Here is a 22393-nt window from a genome sequence, read left to right as displayed (position 1 = left end):
TCTTAGTAGGGCTTTGAAGGGGGGAAGAGAGCTAGTTTGGCAGATGTGAGGAGGGAGGGCATTCCAGGCCAGAGGTAGGACGTGGACCAGGAGTCGACGGCGGTACAGGGGAGAACGAGGCACAATGAGGAGGTTAGCAGCAGGAGAGAAGGGAGTGGAGGTAGGAGGGGGCAAGGTGATGGAGAGCTTTGAAGCCAACAGTGAGGAGTTTCTGCTTCATGCTAAGGTTAATAGGCAACCACTGGAGATTTTTGAGGAGCTGGATGACATGCCCAGAGCATTTCTGTAGAAAGATAATCTGGGCAGCAGAGTGAAGTATAGACTGAAGCAGGGAGAGACAAGATGTTGGAAGATCAGAAAGGATCTGGACCCCTATGCCTAGGATGACCACTGAAGGACCTTACAAATTCTGGACAAGGAGATGCATATATCACAAGTGTCATGCCAGAACCAGGGAACCACAGATGCCATTTTTTGGAATAAATTCCGAATTGGGCCAATGTCTGTGCTTCTTCAGGGGGAATGATCCCCTGCTTCCCACACTATGCACTTACTCCAGATGGGCTGCGTTTTCTTCTCGGAGCCCTATCAGCCCTAAGGCTGTGTTGGAACCACGGCACTCAGCAGCAAGATCATGGCATGGTGTGAGGATAAGGAAGGGATAACTTTAAAAAAATATATATGGCATTTGTTAAGTGTTTACTACATGCCCCGCACTGTTCTAAGCACTAGAGTAGACACATGGTAATCAGGTTGGACACAGTCCTTGTCCCACTTAGAGCTCAAGAGTTACAGATAAGGTAACTGAGGCAAAGAGAAGTTAAATGACTTGTCCAAGGTCATCCAGCAAGCAGACACCTGGCAGAGCCAGGATTAGAGCCCGGGTCTTTCTGACTCCTGGGCCTGTGTTTTATCCACTAGATCACCCTGCTTCTTAACCTTTAAAATTCTAAAATCACACATAGAAGCAATTGAACAAGGCATAGGTCAGCTGAAAATGAAACTACTTATGATAAAACTGGATGAATGATACACCTATGTCCAACCCTGCATATATTTGTAATGTATTTATGGGTATTAATACCTGTCTCCCCCTCTAGACTGTGAGATCATCATGGGCAGGGAATGTGTCTGTTTGTTGCTATAGTATACTCTCCCAAGCGCTTAGTACAGTGCTTTGCACACAGTAAGTGTTAGATAAATGCAATTGAATGAGTGAATGAATGAAAGAACCTATCTGTGACTTTGGTTATTGACTGTTTTTATTTTAAATGCTCCCATTATTTGTAATTTGCTGTCCAGAATGTATTTCTCTTTCCTATGTGTGGTCTCCCCTACTTAGATTATGAGCTCCTTGTGGGACAGGGACCTTTGTGAGAATTGTTCATTTTGTATTCATCTCAGCATTCAGCACAGTGCTCAGTACTTAATAAATACTGAAAGTAACTCTCTGGGGAGTTCCGAAAACTCATCTGTTTTGCCTGTGGAACTTCTGGGCTTTCAGCACTACCCTTACTCAAGCCCTCCCTCCGCACATCCGCCAAGCTAGCTCTCTTCCTCCCTTCAAAACCCTACTGAGAGCTCACCTCCTCCAGGAGGCCTTCCCAGACTGAGACCCCCCATTCCTCTCATTCATTCATTCATTCAATCGTATTTATTGAGCGCTTACTGTGTGCAGAGCACTGTACTAAGCGCTTGGGAAGTACAAGGTGGCAACATATGGAGACGGTCCCTACCCAACAGTGGGCTCACAGTCTAGAAACCCCCCGCCCTACCTCCTTCCCCTCCCCACAGCACCTGTATATATGCTTCTACGGATTTATTACTCTATTTTACTTGTATATATTTACTATTCTATTTATTTTATTTAGTTAATAGGTTTTGTTTTGTTGTCTGTCTACCCCTTCTAGACTGTGAGCCCGCTGTTGGGTAGGGACTGTCTGTATATGTTGCCAACTTGCACTTCCCAAGCGCTTAGTACAGTGCTCTGCACACAGTTAGCGCTCAATAAATACGATTGATGATGATGTAAGCGCTCAATAAATACGATTGAATGAATGAATGAATGACGTCAGCCAAGGGAAGGGACCAGATGTTCCCACTTTGACCAGTAGATGGTGCACTATTACTCCCTGTCCGCCATACTCGCTATTTTCCAGTCCAAAACTCTCACTTTTAATGATAATGATGATGATGATGATGATTATGGCATTTGTTAAGCGCTTACTATGTGCAAAGCACTGCTCTAAGCGCTGGGGAGGACACAAGGTGATCAGGTTGTCCCACTTGGGGCTCACAGTCTTAATCCCCATTTTACAGATGAGGTAACTGAGGCCCAGCCCACTGTTGGGTTGGGACTGTCTCTATATGTTGCCAACTTGTACTTCCCAAGCGCTTAGTACAGTGCTCTGCACACAGTAAGCGCTCAATAAATACGATTGATTGATTGATTAAGTGACTTGCCCAAAGTCACACAGGATACAAAGTGATCAGGTTGTCCCACAGGGGGCTCACAGTTTTCATCTCCATTTTTACTGATGAGGTAACTGAGGCCCAGAGAAGTGAAGTGACTTGCCCAAAGTCACACAGCTGACAGTTGGCGGAGACGGGATTTGAACCCATGACCTCTGACTCCAAAGCCCGGGCTCTTTCCAATGAGCCACGCTGCTTCTCAATCGTATTTATTGAGCGCTTACTGTGTTTAGAGCACTATACTAAACTCTCAGTATAACAGAGTTAGTAGACACGTGCCCTGTCCACAACCAGCTTACATACAGACCTTGGGGAACCGGAAAACTCAATTATCCAGGCTTTTACAAGATATCTGCGCTTGTCTGGTAGATCCAGAATTTAACTTGGTGTGGTTCTGAAATCCCACTTTTTCCTGCTGGGACACTTCAGAAGCAGTCCAGCGCTTTCATCCCCCAGGACCACCCAGTTATCAATCAATCAATCGTATTTATTGAGCGCTTACTGTGTGCAGAGCACTGTACTAAGCGCTTGGGAAGTACAAGTTGGCAACATATAGAGACAGTCCCTACCCAACAGTGGGCTCACAGTCTAAAAGGGGGAGACAGAGAACAAAACCAAACATACTAACAAAATAAAATAAATAGAATAGATATGTACAAGTAAAATGGAGTAATAAATATGTACAAACATATATACATATATACAGGTGCTGTGGGGAAGGGAAGGAGGTAAGATGGGGGTATTCTACAGAGATGCAAGGTTACCTAGCTGACAGTAGTACACATTGGATTAGTCTATTTATTTTACTTGTACATATCTATTTTATTTTATTTTGTCAATGTTTGGTTTTGTTCTCTGTCTCCCCCTTCTAGACTGTGAGCCCACAGTTGGGCAGGGACCGTCTCTATATGTTGCCAACTTGTACTTCCCAAGCGCTTAGTACAGTGCTCTGCACACAGTAAGCGCTCAATAAATACGATTGATTGATTACACAAGCCCTGTATTTTTTGCTCCAGGCTTTCATAGAGGCAGTGAGGAGTGTTTTGGAAGCTCTCTTTCCTTGGGAAAAACGGCCGATAAAATATTGATATGAAAAGCAAGGAAACACGAGGCCCCCCTGAGCAATCTGTGACCCTGCAATGTAAATAAAAACCAGGGACAACTGCCTTCGCTGCCTAACCTCACCCTCCAGCAGAAATAAATAAAATAAAAATGAATAAATAATGGCATTTATTAAGCACTATGTGCAAAGCAGTGTTCTAAGCACTGGGGAGGTTACAAGGTGATCAGGTTGTCCCATTGGGGGGCTCATACTCAATCCCCATTTTACAGATGAGGTAACTGAGGCACAGAGAAGTTAAGTGACTTGCCCGAAGTCACAAAGCTGACAATTGGCGGAGCTGGGATTTGAACCCATGACCTCTTTCTTCAAAGCCTGTGCTCTTTCCACTGTGCCATGCTGCTTCGGGGTCACAGCAATGGGCACAACTGTTGAAGCAACACTCCAGAGGCTGGAGGAGCATTATTTGGAGGAATACTAATTTAGGGGACAGCCTGAGAAACCAGGGGCTGGCCAGAGATCCAAATTTGAAGCAAATAAGATGCGGATGGAGCTTTTAATTATATTAGCAACATAGCAGGTGCCCAGGAAGCTATTCATTTGGCTGCTGGCGAGCGTGTTCTGGGCCCTTAGCTGGAATCAGTTTCTATTCTGTAAATCAGCAGTGGCAGAGGGGGAGGACAATACCAGACTTTTATTAGCCCATCGCTGTAATGGATGTCACGTTCAACGGGACCCCTCAAAGGGGAGGGCGAGGGGCGGGTGGGGGCTGAGTGGCTCGGCAGACAGCTGTTGACCGAAGGGGAGGCAAAGCCTCCCTGCTCAGGGGCTACCAGAGGAGCTAGAGCCAAGAAGGGTGAGGGGGCTGAGAGCACTAAGATTAATTGATTGATGGGAAAGAAACCGGAGATTGTAAAGGCTTTGGGAACTTGGCACTGGGGCCCAGGTAGTGGCCTGCATCCAATGGGCCCCGGGTACTCAGAGTCGGAAGACCCCGGTTGGGGTCTGAGCGGTGCCATTAATAACCTGCCTTGTGAAGGTGGGCCAGTCACTTTAACTTCTCAGATTCCCAATCTGTAAAATGGGATAATAATCAATCAATCGTATTTATTGAGCGCTTACTGTGTGCAGAGCACTGTACTGAGCGCTTGGGAAGCACAAGTTGGCAACATATAGAGACAGTCCCTACCCAACAGCGGGCTCACAGTCTAAATAGTAAGTGCCCACTCTCCCTACCTCACTGGGTTGTCGTTGCTGTTGTGACCCTACAACTTTACAGGGTTAATGTGGGAGTGCTTTAGCAATAAAAGTGCTATAGGAAACCGATGTACTCCTGCCCAGCTGCTTTTCCGCAGAGCATCATCATCATCAATCGTATTTATTGAGCGCTCTGTGCAGAGCACTGTACTAAGCGCTTGGGAAGTACAAATTGGCAACATATAGAGACAGTCCCTACCCAACAGTGGGCTCACAGTCTAAAAGGGGGAGACAGAGAACAAAACCAAACATACTAACAAAATAAAATAAATAGAATAGATATGTACAAATAAAATAGAGTAATAAATATGTACAAACATATATACATATATACAGGTGCTGTGGGGAAGGGAAGGAGGTAAGATGATGCCCCTCTCCACCCTAGCTGCCTACCACTTACTACCCTTACCCCATGTCCTGTTCACACGTGTCCTCAATCTGAATTTATTTTAATGGCATTTGTTAAGCACTTACTTTGTGCCAGACACTATACTGCCTGTGGGATAGATGTGAGATAATCAGGTTGAAGAGTCCACGCCCCACATGGGGCTCACGGCTTTATATAGCTTTGGCTGCTTCTTGGCAAAATTTCGGCCAATTACCTTGTCAAATTATGCCTAATTTCCTAGCCCTCTCCCCTCTTTTTATACATGGACAAGCAGTATGGCCTAATGGGTAGAGCGTGGATCCGGGAGTAAGAAGCACTGCATTCTAATCCCAGCTCTGTGACTTCTGCAGTGTGACTTTGGGCAAATCACTTTAATTTTTCAGTGCCACAGTTACCTCATCTACAAAGTCTGTAAAATTAAGATGGTGAGCCATATGTTGGACATGGACTATGTCCAACCTGAATAGCTTGTCAGAGGAGCAGCATGGCTCAATGGAAAGAGCACGGGCTTGGGAGTCAGAGGTCATGGGTTCAAATCCCGGCTCCGCCGATTGTCAGCTGTGTGACCTTGGGCAAGTCAGTTCACTTCTCTGGGCCTCATCTGTAAAGTGGGGATTAAGACTGTGAGCCCCCCGTGGGACAACCTGATCACCTTGTATCCTCCCCAGCGCTTAGAACAGTGCTTTGCACATAGTAAGCGCTCACAGTCTTCTAGACTGTGAGCCCACTGTTGGGTAGGGACCGTCTCTATATGTTGCCAACTTGTACTTCCCAAGCGCTTAGTACAGTGCTCTGCACACAGTAAGCGCTCAATAAATATGATTGACTGAATGAACAAATGCCATCATTATTATTATTACCCCAGCACTTAACAAAAACCACTAAGTGCCTTAACAAAAAACCATTCAAAAAACAGAAACAACAGAAACTCATGAGCTCTTCCATTCATCCCCCAAAGCCAGAACTTCACTACCTTCAGTGTGCTTCTGCTCTTCCCTCTCCGGCTCCGAAGAGTCCTCACCCTTACCCCCTGGTCCTACTTCCCTTTCTGCCGCCATGATATGCACTGCGGCCCTGCAGAAAAGGCTCAAGGCTGGGATCCAGGGGACCTGGGTTCTAATCCCAGCTCTGCCTCTTAAGGGATGTGTGAACTTGGGCAAGTCAACTTCTCTGGGCCAAAGTTCTGGAAAACAAGGATTCAATACCTGTTCTTGCTCTCACTTAGTCTGCGAGACCAGTGCAGGAGAGGGGCTATGTCTAATCTGATTAGCTCGCATCTACACTCACACTTAGTTCGGTGCTCAACGTCTAATAAGCACTTCACCACCACAGTTCTTATGACTCTCTCCTCTCTATGCCAGCAGCCTCTCCTTTGCTGGGGAAAATCCAGTTAGGGTCAAGATGAGGCTCGGGTTGAGCAGTGATTACTGCTGTTCTCTCAGGACTGCACAAACTGGGTTTACAGCTCAGAGATAATAATAATTATTATTATGGCATTTATTAAGTGCTTACTATGTGCAAAGCACTGTTCTAAGCACTGGGGAGGTAACAAGGTTATCAGATTAGCCCACGGGGGGCTCACAGTCTTAATCCCCATTTTACAGATGAGGTAACTGGGGCCCAGAGAAGTTAAGTGACTTGCCCAAAGTCACAGAGCTGACAATTGGCGGAGCCGGGATTTGAACCGATGACTTCTGACTCCAAAGCCCGGGCTCTTTCCACTGAGCCACGCAGAAATCACCACAAGCATTGGCCTAAGATGGGGAGGCTTTCCACGATGAAAATTCAGATAGCCCAAACTCGTTCTGGGACCGGAAGGACTCAAAATACCGTTTCAATAAAACAACGAGAGGACTCTCCCCCTGCCTAGCAAGAGAAGGTCTAGATGAAGACAGCACAGACATGACAACATGGGTTACCTGTTTATTGGGGAACATCCTGCATAGGATAGCAGCGGGTACGAACTTGGACACAGTTTACCCAAAGGAGGGTGAACAAGGCCTGCTGTAAGATGATCAAACAGGGACTCCACGTAATAACTCTCAATAAACGCCAGCCTCAGTGGCACATGTGCTGCAGCAGGCATTAAGTACAACAGCAAGGAGTCCAAACACATAAATACAAATAAGACAGAATAATAATAATAATAATAATTAAAAAAACCACTAAATGCTAAATTTCCTAAAGCTATTTTTGCTTGAGAAATGGCAGCCCGTTTACCTTTGAAAGCTGTATGGTTTCCTTAGCTTTTCAGGTTTGTGTTTGTGACTCTGTTGAACTTCACCTTTTAACAGTAAGGGCACTAGCATCTTCAAATACAACAGAGCTCCTGGTTGCAAAATACAACATTGTATTTTGGTTCCGTTTACTGTAGCCTTAGAAAACATTTTTTTTTATAAGCCAGAGATTGCTTGCTTAAAACAATTCTCTTAAAAAAATCACAAAGTTGCCCAATGCAAAAAAACCCACAAAAAAATAAAAAAAAAACCAAAAACCACAACCACAGAGACTGTGCCACAAAGTCAGAGTAAAAACATATTGCACCTTGTTTATACTTCGTCATCCTGAGAACCCTTTAGCTGCAGATACCTCAAATACTGGCTTTCAATCTTACCAATTGCTTTCATATCACACATTTCATTTTCCATCCTAACCCAATATGAATTTTTACCATTCTCCCAAGTTATCCTGTCATTCAGTTATGGGGAAAAAAAAACACCAACACAAAAAACCCAAATTCTGCCACACTTTTACCAAACCACTGAACAAGGAAGGAAAAAAATTAGCCTCCTTTTGCTACTGTTCAACCATCTCTCTGTTACAGCTACTTACAGGGGGAGTTGAAAGGTTAACAAGGTTTAAAACACAAATGTATGAGCCATCTGGTACTGCAAGCTCAGGAGAAAGTGACACTTCCTAACTTCACATTAGGTTCCCTTTTTCTTCTTACTAAAAACAATTTTAGTCATCAGTTTTTACTAAGTAGGACGTGAGACACAGTAAGTCCAAAATACTTAGTGGAAGGTGGCAGGGAGCCCTCCAACATATATAAAAATTGTCCTCAAAATTCTTCAAGTAATAGTAAATCCCTGATACAGCTTGTAAACAAGAAATCTTACTGAACAAAAGCTAAGTCACTTAAGGAGACAGCAGCATCTCAGTCTTAGAAATCGAAAGGCAGAGTTAAATTTTAAGCTCAACAAAGGCATAGAGACCAAGATCTTCCGCCCGTCCGCAAGGCAGGCAGTGCGATGTGTCTTTGTGTTTTTATTCTTTAAATATAGCTTTTGCGCTCTGTGATTTTATATCCAGGATAGGACAGCACCATTTTTCCTTGGCCTTCCCAAAGGGAATCAAGGAAATTTCAGTATAAAAATCCTTTCCAACAGTGGTTTACAGTGACATAGCTGCCATGAGCATCAGAATCCCTTCAAGGCTAAAAACCAAAAATGTTCTTGGACCAAAAGTCCCTCCGTTCCAGGGCATCTGTCCATCTGCGCTGAATCGTGTTTGATGAGACGGAGTCCTGGGTCCAGAAGGTGCTGGCAAACCCGCCGCCTCGGTCGACAGTTCGCGAGAGGCGCTTTAGAGAGAAACGTTCTTGGTGAGGTATGTCATTGCAATTTTCGTCACTCTTTTCAAAGACTCCGTCGTAGAAGGGCAAAATTCCAATATTCAGTGATTCTACGTATTCCCCTTTTTCAGTCCGGGGCTCCCTCCCTCCCTCCCCTGCAAGAATCATCAATTTTTTCACACTTATTATTAGATAATCAGCACTCTATTTATTCACCTCCAGAGCCCCCTTCCCTCCCTCCCTCTCGGTCCAGACCCAAATCTTCGCTATTTTGCCACCTTGCTAGTCTGTCATCTGTCAAAACATCCTGTGGGGTATGAGTGGTGTCCACTGAAATAGCTGCTCCCGTAGCTCCTGGAGAGGCAGTGCCTGGGCTCGGCGGCGATGGTGACCTGCATGGTGATCGGGCCCTGGAGGGGCAGAGTCCGCAGGGCGGGCTGCAGCCCGGCTGGCAGGGCGGAGTAAGTGTGCAAGGAGGTGCTGGTGCTCCCCGAGAGCAGGCCCCTGGACCTGTGGGCCTGCAGGGAGTCACGGTAGGCTGAGCACAGGTCCTGGACGGGGCCCTGGAACTGGGACAGGGTGGCCGACTGTTGGGCCAGCGGCGGGTAGGGGGGCTGCTGGAACAGCACTTGCGTCGGGGCCTGGTGTGGGCTCGGCACCATCATCTGGGGCTGCAGGCCCCCGGGCTGGCTCTTCGCTTTGCTCGCCTCTTTGATGTCACTATCATAGGCCCTGAGAGGAGAGAAAAAGACCACAGTGAGGAAAAACCGCTTCCGCTGGACTCTGTGCATCGGAACCCACACTCCTAGGGATGGAAGAAACTTCCATTCGATCCTGAGAGGGCCTGTTATTCGGAGGGCTCCTTGAGCCAGCACCCCAAAAAAGGATGTTCTCAAGGTGCACCGGGAGCCGATGGAAACTTCGCATCGAGGTCTCTCCCATTACAGTATCTCACACACCCTCTCCCTCGTCATCAAGGTTGGGGTAGAACCTTCCGCCCACTGGACTCCTTGAGGGCAGGGATTGTGTTTACCAACTGTATTGAATTGGCTGCCTCTGCCTGCCCAGACTTCTGGGGTGATACATTCCAGATGCTTCTGCCAACTGCATGCGTCACTTTGGAGCCTACCACCCTGAAACCTCAATGGGCAACCGAGAATGAGAACCGAGAATGCCCTCTCTCTGCCCATCCGCCAAGCTAGCTCTCTTCCTCCCTTCAAGGCCCTGCTGAGAGCTCACCTCCTCCAGGGGGCCTTCCCAGACTGAGCCCCTTCCTTCCTCTCCCCCTCGTCCCCTCTCCATCCCCCTCATCTTACCTCCTTCCCTTCCCCACAGCACCTGTATTTATGTATATATGTTTGTACATATTTATTACTCTATTTATTTATTTATTTTATTTGTACATATCTATTCTATTTATTTTATTTTGTTAGTATGTTTGGTTTTGTTCTCTGTCTCCCCCTTTTAGACTGTGAGCCCACTGCTGGGTAGGGACTGTCTCTATATGTTGCCAATTTGTACTTCCCAAGCGCTCAGTACAGTGCTCTGCACATAGTAAGTGCTCAATAAATACGATTGATGATGATGATGATGAGAATCTCCGTGTTGTGGGATTTGGTGAACAACGATTCACGGTTCTTGCCCACACTTCGCATGATTTGGAACTCTAAATCACATCCCTGTCTCAGTATTCAGCTTTCCAGTTGGCAGTTTTAATCCTTCTATTCTATCCTCAAAATACACAGTCAGAGGTCTTTTGCCACAAGGAGGAAATAGGAAAAGTAACAAATTAAACTGGAAAGTATCACACTTCTATTATACTCTTCAACACTTAAAACACCTTTATAATAATAATAATGACGATGGCATTTGTTAAGCGCTTAATATGTGCGAAGCACTGTTCTAAGCACTGGGGGGGGGGGGGGCGGATACAAGGTGATCGGGTTGTCCCACATGGATTCAGACTGTGAACCCCATGTGGAACAGGGACTGTGTCCAACCTGCTGATCTTTTATTTACCCCAGCACTTAATCCAGTGCCTGGCACATGGCTTGGTGGAAAGAGTACGGGCTTGGGAGTTAAAGGTCGTGGGTTCTAATCTCGGCTCTGCCACCTATCAGCTATGTGACTTTGGGTAAGTCACTCAACTTCTCTGTGTCTCAGTTACCTCATCTGTAAAATAGTGATTAAGACTGTGAGCCCCATGTGGGACAACCTGATTAGCCTGTATCTATCCCAGTGCTTAGAACAATAGTAAGCACTTAACAAATACCATCATTATTATTATTTAACAAATACCATTTAAAAAGAACAGTGTAGAGGGCCTTACATGAGCATGATATCAATGCAAGAGTTGAGATGTTCCCAGGAGTAGTGTGTTATTTTTTCAAGGTCTTGTGTCCAGGACGGGGAAATCTGTAGGCAGACTCGAGAGGCTCCAACACAGGCGGCGGCCACCAGGGATGGAGGGAAGCTGAGGAAAATGTGATCTGAAAGAGAGTAACCATGTTGAAGAGATCCACAGTACTACTCACCCTCTGTCCAAAATCAATCAATCAATGGTATTTATTGAGCACTTTCTGTTTACAGAGCACTGTACTAAGTGCTTAATAAACAGTATTGAGTGATCCATGTGTGCTGTGTCCTGCATCCCACTTCCCCCACCTTGGAAATAGGGTCCAGCCCTGGATTTTTGTCCTAAGCAAGGCTCTAGCATCAATTAGAGGTAGCAGTAAGAAAGCTTGCCTCTTTCTTCCGCTCCCTCCTCCGGGCCTTACCTTGAAGGGAGACCTCGAGGAAATAGTGGGCGTACTTCTCCAGGAACGCTTTGGTTTTGGTGAAGGAGGTGATGGGCCAGCCGTTGCAGAGGTCTTTCTTGCTAACAGAGGCCAAGAGGTAGTAGTCAACGTAGTGGGCTGGGGTGGGCAGGCACAGATTCCAGCCAAACGCCTCCAGGAGCAGCAGCTCCGTCTGCAGGAGATCCTTCTTGCTCAGCATGAGGTGGTGGCTGCACATGAAGCCCAGGCTGTTCATCTGCTCCAGTTTTGGCACTTTGTCCTCCTTCTCTTCAAATTTACCTGAGGTAGAAGCAAAACAGAGAAAATGAAGACACTGGAAGTATAGCCAAGGGGGTGGAGGTGCAGGCTTTAGGATGCACATCAGCCTGGGGGCAGGAGAATGGCTTAAATGACTTCTAGAGATCCTTCGCAGCCTTGTGAATGGGCTGCTTCTTATTAATGAGGCATTTACACACCACATGAATTTACAGAGTGTGTGTGAACCCGTGCTCCAAGCTGAACATGACTGTCCCAGTGGATTAGCAGCAAGTTACACACTTTGGAAGGAGTATAAACTAATTCTAGAGTGCAATTCTAGAGTCCTTTTGTGAGCAAAAGGACTCTGCCAACTCCCAGTGCTCTGATTGATTCATACCTCCCACCGCAACCCGGGTGTGTTTAGCGTTTTACCTCAATATATACACAATCGATCGATCAATCAAAGGTATCTACTTACTGTTTACTGCGTGCAGAGCACTATACTATGCACTTGGGAAAGTGCAATAAAATAGAGTTGGTAGTCCCTACCCCTAAGGAGCTTACCGTCTACCACGGGAGACCATCACCCAGTGGGCAAAGCTGAGGGGGAGAACACTTTGAAGTGGTTGGGGGTTCTGGGTGGTGATGAAAGACCCCAGGAGGGTTGGAAAAAGGAAAGATTCTGAATCACCAGTACAATATTTTGTTACATTAAAATATTAACCTAATGCTTCAAAGTCCATAGTGGTTCATTTTGCCTGTAGCTAAGTTTTCATTTCCTCTTCTTGAGGTCTTTAACACTGAGCATAACAAACCATCCAGCATCCAAATGTGTTAGCTATCCCCAAGCAGAACATAACATATATTTTGAGTCACAATCTCTCTGAAGAGGAAGCTGCAACACCCTGGCTCTGAAGGTTTCCTAAGGGTCACTGTGGGCACAGAAGGTGTCTACCAATTCTGTTAAATTGTATTCTCCCAGGCACTTAGTACATTGCTCTGCACAGTACGCGCACAATACCATTGATGATGATAACACAACAACTGATCTGGGATTAGCCAATTCCACTATCTGAGCCTGTAAGTATTTCTCCAGAGTTGCCACAAGCATAATAATAATAATAATAATAATAATAATAATAATAATAATAATGGTAATAATAAAAATAGTGCTTACTATATGCCATGCACTGTCCTGAGCTAATCCACTTCCTTTAGGAAGGAAACAGGTCTGATTGTCTCAGCAACAGGAAAACTCTGAAAACCACTGAGTCCGAAGACCTAATCAACCACAGGTCTCATCATGCCTTTCCCTCAATCCCATTCCCCTTAGCTTCCTTGAACACAAAGCAGGGTTCTGTGGTATTAGCAATGAAAAACACTAGGCCATCTAATAGTAACTATTACTTCTGTGGTCTTTGTTAAGTATTTACTATATGCCAAGCACTGTATAAAGTGCTGCGGGCAGAGGCAGTAAAATCAGAAAGGCCCAGTCCCTGCATCTACAGTGTGGAAGGGTTCAAAGGCAGATGGAGGACAGAAGACAGGAAGGCCATCTAATGATTTGATTTCAGAAGGGCTTTGAAGATGGGGTGATCTTTTTGAAATGAAAGGAGAGGAATTTCCAGGCAGCGGGGAATCCTGTGAACAAGAGGAGCAAAATTAGGTGCCAAAAGAAGGTAACTTTTTAGAGGGTACCAGCTGAGGGGTAATAAGAGAAGAGAGAAGTGGGAAGTAGAGAGCTATGGAGAGGAATTCATCGTCACTGAAGTTTTTTGAGGAGTGGGGATATGAATGCAGAATGGTGTTTAATAATCTGGGCAACAGAGTGAAGAATGGACTGGCAATGGGAAAGACTGGAGGCAAAGAGTGGAAAGCAGCATGGCCTAGGGGATAAAGTAGTAGCGTGTAGTAGTTGTAGTAGTAGTTGTAGTAGTAGTAGTAGTAGTAGTAGTAGTAGCAGCAGCGTGGGAGTCAGAGGACCTGGGTTCTAATCCCAGGCTCTGGCACTTATCTGCTGTGTGACCTCGGGAAAGTCACTTTCCTTGTGCCTCAGTTACCTCATCTGTGAGATTGTGAGCCCCACATGGGACATGGACTTTCCCAGTACTTTTAAATAGCTGGGCCTGGCCTGGCATACACAGTGCCTGGCACACAGTAAGCACATAGCAGATACTGTTAATCAAAAAAAAAAAAAAATAGAGAGCAGGAAGGAGGTTGATACAGTAGTCAAACCAGGTCACAAGTGCCTGCACTAACAAAGAGGTAGCTTGGTAAGGAATTGGCAAATCTTGGAAATGTTGTGAAGGCAAAACAGATAGGATTAGGATTAGATGACACACCCGAATAGGAGTGTTTAAAGAGGGGGAGGAGTCAAGGACAATGCCTTCTTAACTTTTCTTCCTAGACTTAGGAGGAAGAGGACCAGTCAGGGCCTGGTCACCACAACAGTATGAGGCAGAAGTTCTTCTTCTACAAGGTAAACAACTTCAAAGAACCAATTCTCACTAGGAAAGGTTGGGTCACATCCGGGTGGGGGTTCTGGTAGACTGACTGCTTTTAAAGGGTAAATAATTCTGGCTCAGCAAGCACACTGTCCCCTCCCTTCCTGATACTCTTATCCCTCTTCCCTTACACCCACCGCCCCCCTCTACAAACACTCACACCACCGCCATGTTTAACAATTGCTTCTGTGTTTTCAAGGCATCCCTCAAGACAGCTATGGATGGGAGAAGTCCAGGAAGGTCCCGGAAGATGCCTGACAGCAGGAATAGCAAGGAGAAGAGGAGCCAGGTTCTGTCTATGTGTCCTGAAGGCAGAGGTTGCAGCTGGCAGCTGTTTCAGCTGGTTGGGGCTGATGGGATTTACCCACCACTTGACAAATCCCCTCTGCAGCATGGACCCCAGAATTGGCATGGGTTATTGTCCTCCTCCTTAACCTCACAGATCTATGTCTGGGGCTTTCTTCTATCTTTCTTTTAGGAAAGGCAGAGGTTCAAGTTGCAACATGAGATTGTATTAGACCTATCCTGGTGCTTAGCACAGTGCATGGCATATAGCAAGTGCTTAACAAATACCATGACTATTTAGGAGAGGAACTTGGTGTGGAGCAATATCCAGTGGGCTGTATAAACTTGAGTTCTCATCAACAAGCCCCCCCCCACCCCTTGGCCCCTATTTCTGCACATTTCCCTCTAAGGTCAGTGTGGCCTGAAGTAAGTTCTATTTTTAATTGCTCAAGATGTGCACACTCCTAGCACGCTCTTTGGCACACACGAAAGTGAATCAGGGTGGCCATTCCACTGTTCTGGCTATACAAATCCCACCACTTGAAGGTCTGAGCCTTATCTTCCATCCACACACAGATACCAGGGGCAGGGAAAATTCTTTCTCCGAGTCACCAGGAAGTGCAGAAAAACCATCAACCGCCCACTACTCCAGAAAAACAAGGGTACCAGGGCCAGCCCTGACCGGCCCCAGACCCTCCAGTCAATCAACAATGCCCTGGGACCAGATCCCTGCTGACACAATCCGCCACATATCAGTGAACTAGCTGAATAAATGTAGGGCTATAGCAACAGCTAAACACACTTAAGGCGAACCTGTTACCCACTACCATGGGCAAATGCAGAGCACTCACGATTACACCAGAGATTACACCGGAAGAACTATTCTTTGAGTTGGTTTGATTTAGGTTTGGAAATTTGGGGGGAAGAGACTGAAAGGACTGCATTCAGCTCTTTGGCTTTTCACTATTGCTTTCTTTTTTTCCCGGGAATAGGGGGGCAGAGAAGGAAGCGATTCACCAACTCACACTCAGGAGTAGAAATTCTTAGTATACACTCACTATATATAGCAATTTTCAAAAAGGAAAACTGATCCTCCCATTGAACCTGGGGGAAGAAGGCAACCCTAAAAAAACCTACCTAGTGTCCCTTCCCCTCAAACAGTTCGAATGGTTCAATGTTGCCTTGCTGCTTGAATTGCAATGAGCTGCAATAACCATATGGCCTCCAGCAATATAGTACCCATAATAAAATGGAGGAGGAGGGAAAGAAGGGGAGACAAAGGTTAAGAATAAAGAAACACTACAGAGACAGCATTTTGCCTTTGTTCCTAAGATCCAAGCACTTACTTATCTCTTCCCAGACAGCAATTTGGAATCTGCTGTCCCGGAAGGCTGACCATGAGGATTTGGAAACACTTGTTAAAATGTTTCTTCCCACTCCCTCTCCCCAGTTCTCTCCCCCTTGAAGGAGGCCCAAGAGTCACACATAACCTAGACTCTAAAATGCGTGTCTGCTTGATTTTTCTTTTGCAGCATAGGGCTTGAAAAGGACCCCTTTCTGATGCTAATTACTTCTTCCTTTGGGCACTGCAATGTGAAGCAAGAGCAGAAAGAGCTGAGGGTTTGGGGAAACCAAAATAAATCTTCAGATGTGTGAACTTGGTTTACTGTTTTGTCACTGGGCTGAGAGAAACACTGACATGCAGAAGGAAATTTGCACAAAAAGTCAGGTAGTGAAAAGGGCTCAGACATAGTATTACTTCACATGTATCAGAAGTCGCTGGCTGGGAAATTCAGATATTTTAAAGAAGGAGACAATAATGCCTTTGACCCAAGAGAGAGAATCTTAATCATCTAAAACTGATTTGTTTTAAATGCTCAAGATTTTCTCCGAGGATTTGGGCTTTGTGCAGAGCTCTATGTAGAGATGAAAGGAAGGGTCCTTCTGGTTATTCATATTTATTTCACATTCACTATGTGCCAAACCCTACACTAAGCATTGAGTTAATGCAAACATACAAGGTCTATTCTGGCACCCACTGATAAAAAAGACCCCATTCTGAAAGCCTTATAGAGACCTGAGAACCATGACTAAGTTCTAGTCCTTACCTCTAAACTGGGAGATGCTCACCACTTACCTTTAAATTCTGTTGCTTATCCCCCACCTGCCTCATCTCGGGGCCAGACTGAGTCTACTAACTTTATAGTACTACTCCAAAAGGCTCCAATAATTACCATTGATGAGGGGTGGGGGCAGGAGCAATGAATCAATCAATGATATTGAACAATGATTGAACACTGAACATTTACTGTGTGCAGAGCACTGTACTAAGCACTTGGGAGGGTACTGGCTCCTTCCCTGGCAATTTGGAGATTTTTGTATTTATTGATGTCCTTTGTTTTATTATATTTCTTTCCAATCTTTCCTCCCTCTGCCACACTGTCAGCCACATGAGTAGCCAATCCTCCCTGGGCTGGCCCAGGGCCCAGCTTTATCTTTCATAATCCCCATTTCACAGATGGAGACCACTCTTTTGTTTAGGAGAATCTTTCCTATAACCTAATTGATGCTTCTTCTACTTTTCTATTTTGCATCTTGCCTTGGTCATTTTATCCTTTACCTGATTCTATTTCACTGGCTAAGGAATGTGTCACCTACTGTGTGAAAAACACTGTCCTAATAAAGGAGAAATGAGTGGTCCCTGATGCTCGGGGTGCTCAGTCAATCAGTGGTATTTATTACATTCCCCCACACTCCCTGCCCAAAACGAATTTACAATCTAGATTTCCCAATGGTGTGGAGCTCAGTTCAGGTAATATGGTGCTTGAGTGGCTGAAGAGGAGTGGCAATCTATCTGGCGATGCCCTTGGCCAAGAAAAAATCCAAGACTGCAGATTAGCAAGGGGGTAGATTTAGGACAGAATCATCGGCTCACAGGTGGTAGTGGATCAGCTATGCAGAGGAAGGAGTGTAAAGTGAAAAGAGGAAGGAGTGTAAAGTGAAAAGTTAACAAGGAGTGAAAGCAGATGATGAGTGGAGATAGAGGTGTACCAGGATTGAATGGTATCCAAGAAACCAATAATTAGATCAGAGAGCTTGAGGAGAATTAAGATACTACGATGCAGCCTGATTGACTTGGCCAAGCAAGGAGTCATTAAGGTTCCCCAAATGAGCCATATCTGTGGGATGAAGAGGACAGAAACTGCAACAGAGAATGAGAGGCAGTAGGTACAGGTCAGCACAAGTGTCCATAGCTCGTATGAGGTGTTGGAATGGGAATCAGAACAAGTATACGAGGTAAAGCTGGAGATCGACTGATTGGGTGCAGAGGGATCCAGAAAAGAGGGTTTTTTGGTTGGTTTTTGTTTTGTTTTGTTTATTTAGGATGGGGAGATATGGTATGTTTGAAGGCAAAGGGGATGGAACATCAACAAATGCCAAAATGACTCCAAGCTATGAAAAAATAATAAGGTTTGTTTTGTAGCATCAGAAAGATTTTGCTTGATATACAGAAACCTCTGGTTTGGCACAAAATGAAGAGTATAACTGACCCTTCAACTTTATCCAACTCTGACATTCCTCTTCCAAGGACACAAAGTAACTCCCATTTCTAAGTACAGGGCTTTCCTAAAAATCCACTTCCTCCAAAAGGATTCTCCTTACAGATCACCACCTCCCCTTCGTATCATCCTCTCAGACTCTGAGCATTCATCACATATGGATTGATTTATTTCACTTATTCAACTGCTCTGTTCCTTGAGATTTGGGCCTGTCTCCATCATGAGACTTCCAGTTCTTGGAGGCTTAGTACAGTGCCAAGCGCTTAGTACGGATCTCTGCACACAATTAGCAATATATAAATACCACTGACTGATTGACTGAAGGGCAGCACATCTCTCCCAAGTGCCTAGTTCAATGCTCTCTACCATATGGGATGCCCTCAATAAATACTGATGATGACAATGACTATTACTGCCTGGGAAGTGGGGCAAGGCAGATGAGTAAAAATCCACACACAATAGGCAAACTCACTTGTCAAAAAGCAAGGGACTGCGTTAATTTCCATTCTGCAGTGGGAATATGATATTAGAAAAGTGTCCCTCTAGCCATGGAAACTGGGGATCCTAATTCGGTCACAAACCACCTTCGAATCAGAGGCCTTCCTTGAGGTTTCCTGGTTTTTTCTACGTATTAGCCTCCCAGAAAGTTTGAAACATATTCGTGTATCACAGGAATTGTGAGACCAACTGTAATGCGTTGGGAAAATTTGGAGGGAAAGTCTGCTTTCAAAATCAGAGCTGCCTCTGCCTCCAACTGCGAAAATGCAGAAAATTCTGAAAATTCCAAAAGCAGTGGGCTTGGGAGAAAGGCATCGGTGCCCTGGGCTGGTTTCCAACTTCGCCTGGCTTCCTGAGGAGCTCTTTGTCGCTTCCTGTCTTAGATGGGCTCATTAGGCTCAGGTCACTGAGAGGTCAGGAGAAGTATACTGTAACTGATCCATTAACATAAGTAATTCCCCAGGGATTAGTCTGGAGGATGCATTTGCACAAAGAATGGCTCTGTGGCCTTGGCACAAATTCGAGGGAGTTATTTGCCGGCAAACATTTAGTTCTCCCTGTACAATCACAAAGTGAGAGGGGGAGAGAGGGGACGGGGGAAATTGGGCAATCCTTCTCTTTAAGGCCAAGCTATTCCAGCAAAGATGTGGCTGGCACCAGGAGATCCGGATATGTGCCTATGATTGAGATGATTGATAAGAGGCAGAGGGTTGCTCCCGTTTACATCACTCTTAGCACTTTTTTTTCCAAAGTAGGACACCATGGTTCACCTTTTTATAAGTAGGTAATCCAGAATAGACTGTGAGCCTGTTGGTGGGTAGGAACCGTCTCTATATATTGCCAACTTGTACTTCCCAAGCGCTTAGTACAGTGCTCTGCACACAGTAAGCGCTCAATAAATGCGATTGATTGAATGAATGAATGAATGAATGAATGAAAGAAATCCAAGTCAGAGCGACACTAGGGCTCCCACTTTGTTTTCGCTCAAACTCTGGGCCCACACTAACTGCAGCATTGAACTCGACCCACATTCCTGAATTCCTGTCACCATGTCAAAGACGGAGTTACATGAAACAGCTACAAATCATGAAGCACAGTCGATTTCTGGAGATAACAGCACACTGACATGGCATGTGTCTGTTGGGAGTTTAATCCTTTCTCAAGGTTTATCCAGGCCCCCAAACTTGCAAAATAAATAAATATCAAAATTCCTTGAATAATGGCATTCTGGGAGGTCTCTCTGCTTCTCAAACCATATTGAATGCTCAAAAGGTCACAAGGAGGTAAAATCAGGAGACTTTATAAACCTGAGGGAAAGCCCTCTTTACCTGGTACTCTGAGGCCACTGCCTGAACCTCTTTTGAGGTTATCAAAAAGAAAAAGTATTATAATAATAATAATGGCATTTGTTAAGCGCTTACTATGTGCAGAGCACTGTTCTATGTATGCGTTTCCAGACTCTAGGTCTTTGTCCAAATCATATCCTGACACAGTTGCCACAGCCTAGTCAGAAGCACAGGGCTGAGTCAGAAGCACCTGGGTTCTAATTCCAGTTCTGCCACTTGTCTGCTATGACCTTGGGCAAGTCATTTAAGTTCTCTGTGCCTCGATTTCTTCATCCATCAAATGAGGATTAAGACTGTGAACCCTATGTGGGACAGGGACTATGTCTAACCTGATTATCTTTTATCTACCACAGTGCTTAGAACAGTGCCTGACATGTAGTAAGCACTTAAATACCACAATTATTATTATTATTGTTAACATTTACTAGTAGTATTACGAGCAATACTCATTAGGGGATATGACTAATACTAGTAGTATTATTATTAATTATTATTAATAGCCATATCTATTGAAGACACTGCGCTAATCAATCAATCTAGAGGTTACCAAGTGCCTACTGGGGGTAGGGAACTGTACTAAGTACTTGGGAGAGTGCAGTAGAGGAAAGATAAGTCCAACAGTAAAGTGAAAAGAGTCCCCTTCCCTAATACCATTCAGATTCTTAGTGGAGCTGATAGTCATTTGGGCTTAAGAGTGGCTCTTACTCCAAACAGCCATGGGTCATCCCTGTGAAGAAATGTCCAGGCCCTTTTCCTGCCCATCCATTCTGAGATAGTCACTGATTCTTCTCTGTACTCAGGCCTATAAAAGCCACCCCAAAGAGGTGCTGGTTAACTAGTCTAGCCAGTTCAGTCTGCAGTGTCCTAAATCAGCTCCCTAAAACCCTAAAATAGCATGCATTCATTCATTTGTATTTATTGGGCACTTACTGTATGTACAGCTCTTTGGCAACTGGACTTCTACTGCTAGCTCCCTTTGATGCAATCTCTTAATTTTTTATAACAGACCATCATGGGGGAGCAGTGTTCTAATGATGATGATGATAAAAGTAATAATGGTATTTGGCAGATAAAAAATATTCAGATTGGACAGAGTCTTTGTCTCGCATGGGGTTCACAGTCCAAGTAGAGGGCATAGGATTCAATCCCCATTTTACAGACAAGGAAATGGACACAAGGTGACCCCAGGTGATCCAGGCAGAGCTGGGATTGGAACCTATGTCCTCTGACTTTAAGGTCCGAATTCTTTCCAGTAATCCACGCTGTGGAAAGGGCATGCTTGGGGATGGAGTCAGGAGACCCAGATTCTAATCCCAGCTCGGCCCCAGGCCCACTGCATGACCTTGGAGAAGTCACTTATCCTCCCTGTGCTTCAATATCCACATCTGTGTAATGGAGATTGATCTCTTCCTCCCTCTTTGACCGTGACCCCCCTGTCTGATCGATACCTTGCATCAACCCTAGCACTTAGCACGGTGCTTGGTACAGTGCTTAATAAACACCACTGACGAATGCATGACTACTTTAGGAATGAATCAAAGAGCTAAGGCTTTGAGACACAGGACATAAGTGTGGGAGCAATATGTTGCAATTGCTGTCTTTATACTTCCACCCAGCTTTCTTGCTGGTTAGAACATCTGCCTAATTTTCTAATGGAAGGAGATAATAGAAGTAGTGTGGCCTAGTGGAAAGAGCTCAGACTAGTGAGTCAAAGGTCCTGGGTTCTGCCATTTGTCTGCTGTATGGTCTTGGGCATCACTTAACTCTGTGGCTCAGAACCACATCTGTAAAGTAGGGAACAAGACTAAGACCATCATGAAGGGCATGGACTGTGTCAAACCTGATTATCATAGGAACATATTAGGCACTTGACAAATTTCTTTTAAAAAAGGAGCAGACATATCCTCCCCAACCACTATCAAAATGTGAAGAGATTAGTTCCAAAATCTCTTCTGTTTTTCATGTTTGTAATTCTGGATTGAGAAAACATTATGATGTAAATAAGCATTCTGAGCTAAGAGTCCAGACACTTTTATGTAAAGGACTCTCATGCTCTTGTTTACTAAAAGCAAAACCCACAGACTAGAGTTTCCATTTTGGTAAGATACTCAAGAAGCATTTCAAGCAAAATCCCCCCAAAGAAGTTTTGAAGCTGCCAATCTGCTGACAACTTTACAGGAAAGAGAGGGGAAAAAACCCACCCCAAAACTCTCCAACAATTCATTACCATACACTGCATAAGCTACATTCCTGTGTTATCTATGTGTATGCATGCGGGATGGCTTCCTTTGCCAGACTGATATGGCAATACTACTGCAATACACAATTTCTCATCTTCTACTTAAACTTTCTTCCTGTTTTTCCTTGCAGACGGCCATTCTCACCCTCCTGAAACTATCTGAAAAACTGGGTTG

At 44.9% G+C, this 22393-nt stretch overlaps 1 protein-coding gene across 3 annotated transcripts in view; it reads right to left on the bottom strand.

Moving 5' to 3' along the window:
• Nucleotides 1-8989: 8989 nt before the first annotated feature.
• Nucleotides 8990-22393, bottom strand: part of CCNJL (cyclin J like) — a 37581-nt gene continuing 24177 nt past the window's right edge. For all 3 annotated transcript variants that reach the window (XM_038739914.1, XM_038739915.1, XM_038739916.1), the window contains exons 4-6: nt 11529-11828; nt 11081-11240; nt 8990-9483 (exon numbers count right to left, since the gene is read on the bottom strand). In XM_038739914.1, the coding sequence (XP_038595842.1) occupies nt 9042-9483; nt 11081-11240; nt 11529-11828 (902 nt within the window). In that variant the 3' untranslated portion in view covers nt 8990-9041. The remainder of the gene's footprint in view (nt 9484-11080; nt 11241-11528; nt 11829-22393) is intronic.

The sequence above is a fragment of the Tachyglossus aculeatus genome, chromosome X1, assembly GCF_015852505.1.
Source record: "Tachyglossus aculeatus isolate mTacAcu1 chromosome X1, mTacAcu1.pri, whole genome shotgun sequence".
NCBI lineage: Eukaryota > Metazoa > Chordata > Mammalia > Monotremata > Tachyglossidae > Tachyglossus > Tachyglossus aculeatus.
Note: the sequence above shows the minus strand (reverse complement) of the source record. Positions and strands in the feature narration are given on the sequence as shown.